Source organism: Opisthorchis viverrini (genome assembly GCF_000715545.1).
Source record: "Opisthorchis viverrini unplaced genomic scaffold opera_v5_343, whole genome shotgun sequence".
NCBI lineage: Eukaryota > Metazoa > Platyhelminthes > Trematoda > Opisthorchiida > Opisthorchiidae > Opisthorchis > Opisthorchis viverrini.
The window spans coordinates 441,098-443,914 of NW_008751994.1; the positions used below are offsets into that span (position 1 = coordinate 441,098).

Here is a 2,817-nt window from a genome sequence, read left to right on the forward strand (position 1 = left end):
TACGCGTTTTCCGCTGCATCGGGATTGTTGCACTCAGACTTGGGATACCAAATCTCCCATGTTGTTTACCGGCGTGGATGTAGCTGATCGGGGTGTCCTTCGGTAGACATAGTCAGCCACGAATATATTGTCTGATTTAGTTGTCCAATCTTTTTAGCGTGTTCCTGTGGACTTGGCCGAGCACGAGCGAATATGTCAGCCTTGATATCAAGTAGTTCCTCGTGATATCCATTCTTTGATGCGGCTTCAAAGGGGCACGCGTCACTTCTTCGAGCAGTTTGAGCAGGTGCTGTCGGTGGTTGAAGACCCCTTTCCCCTTGGAGGTAAAGAGAATGCTCAAATATGTTACAGTGTCTGTCGGACCCGGAGGAGTGATTAGTTCCTCGGCAAAGCGAAATTGTTTAACTGAGAGTGCTGTTGCCCGATGTTTTCTGTGCCCACAAATAACCATCATTTTAGTCTGGCATAATGGTATAAAAGGAATCACTAAGTCTGTGTGTCCTCAATGAAACTCGTCCTCCAAGATAAGGTCCCCTAATCTCGCACTGCCTGGTTGGAGACGCTACAAAAATATGACCACTAATCGATGTCAATAGACTTGTTGTCATCAAATTGTATCCAGATCGTCCGAATGAGTGTCCGGATATGTACCTATCTCAGACAATTTGTTGTAAGTTAGCACGAAGTCTCTTCCCCATCCACTTTTGTTCTCATCTTCACTTTAACTTATGATTGTGTGGTAGCCAAGTACCAGTGTTTGAAAATTGACGACACACTGTCGATCATGATGGTGATCGAGATTTCTGTGAACATATGGCTATCATGTTCATCCCATTTCCGTGCTGTACTTTTCCCAATCAACAGTGAACGGTGCGCGTATCCCAGAATGAATTTTCGGTCTGGGCGCATCAGGTCTGGTTGCAAAATAGCCCGGTGATACTACAAATCACAGTATATGTTGTGTGTACGGCATAGCTGTTTTTCATCACAGTCCACTGCCAATTACAACATAGGACATGCCTATCGCTGTCTCTTCGACAATTTCAGGAGTTCGTAACATGGTTGTGGGATTATAACGGAGAAAATTTTCCGTGCCTCCAGAATCGTCTCCTCGACGAGAGATTCCTCTCCTGGGGAGATTTTGCTTGGGGGTAGGATTGTGCCTGCCGACAACTTGCACTCATCACCCATGGTTGACAGGCTATGCCAGCTCAATCACTACGGTCAGTACTTAGCAGCAGGTGGATGACAGAAAGCTATTGTTGCGGACGTCTGACAGTAGGAAGCAGAAATGGCAATGCGAAAGGCTGGTATCACTAAAACAAATCAATGACCTACGGAGGCCTTTACAAAGTGGATGATTGTGAAAAGCAACCGAAAGGTGGAAGACCTTGAAAAAGTAGCACTGGAACCAAAACCATCTGGTGGCCGGGATACGCTTCCAATTCCGCTTGCGTTTACGCAGTTTTAAAAAGGTATCGCACGTTCCCAAAATGCTCACTTAGTTAGAGGTACCCTTCCCGGGAGCTGCATTATCCGTTTGGAAAATGTAACGTGGTTTGGTTTAGAGTGGCTGGAATTGATTGATCTGGTGGATACCCTGAGTTCACTCACTTTGCCCTGATGTGCTGACTGATCTGCTCGACAGTTAGTGTTGCACTGTGATCCGTCTTCCTTCAGTTTGTTTGGTTTGCTGAACCCACGTTTTTGCATTTAATCATCCTCCTCGCGACTTCGACTGCGTTATGGCCTGATTTCATGACGACGATTGATTGGTTGGGTGCCTTTTCGCGCCTTGGTCTGTGCGGTTCTTTGATACAGTGGTGCACGATTAATCTGATTCTCAATTCTAATCGGGATGTTTTTTTTCGGTGAATTCAGTTCTCCTATCCCCCTTTAATTTTCCTGCGGTTTATTGCACCACATTGCCGCTGGTGGTTCCGGAAATAGTTCATCCCCATGTATTGATAGACAAGGCTTATCCCAATGGTCTGAAGTACAGGTCGTCTGTAAATTCATATTCCTTCTTTATTCTTTTCCGAACTGGTACATAGACTGTGTTCCAGTTCGAGTCGCAACTCATCATCTACTCCAGTCAATGGTTATTCGCTTAGACTGTCTTTTCCAGCATACTTCTGACGGTCCACATGTCGCATCACCACTGATGGCGTTTGTTTGAATGTTCTAGCACACTCTTCTTGACCACACTCAACTAAATTTGGTCACATTCTGGCTCTGTCGTATCAAAACAACAATGGGATTTGCAACACAGATGCAATCAATCACACATTCACTTAGCAATCTAGGATTGCGTATGTCACCGCTTGTTTCTTTCCTTTTGAACCAAGTTTCGTAGAAGAGGCTAATAAATGACTGCTTTGTTCGCTATTGCGTTAAAATTATGTAGACGTAAGCCGAAGGCATTGCTGTTATCAGACGTTACGCTTGCAAAAACTTATCGATTGTCGACTGCAAGACATCTGCCATGTCTCCCGAAAATGGGAATCATGAATGTTCGGGATTCTTCATGAGTGTTATTGGTATCATCTGTATTTGTAATATAACTACCACTATTATTCTCGAGAAATACACTCATTTGAAAATCAATTTGGTTTTCACGAGAGACTCAACTGAATCCCTCGTTTATGATAGTCTACAACTAAAAGTGCTGCACACAGGCCGCCTCATGTTTCAGTTGGCACAATATTCGAGATATCGCAATATATTTTCATAAAGGAAACTACTCACAAATTTGCTGAAAATTCTTCGACAGCCCACGACCGGTTTCGCCCTTCTTGAGGCTCATCAGGCAGGTGT

The 2,817-nt window shown here is 44.3% G+C and overlaps 1 protein-coding gene across 1 annotated transcript in view; it reads right to left on the reverse strand.

The window, feature by feature from the left end:
- T265_10126 (hypothetical protein) overlaps positions 1 to 2,817 on the reverse strand; it is a gene marked incomplete at both ends in the record, with an annotated part of 59,930 nt that overhangs the window by 53,224 nt on the left and 3,889 nt on the right. Inside the window, one exon of the mRNA XM_009176402.1 lies at positions 70 to 316. Within this exon, the coding sequence (XP_009174666.1) occupies positions 70 to 316 (247 nt within the window). The remainder of the gene's footprint in view (positions 1 to 69; positions 317 to 2,817) is intronic.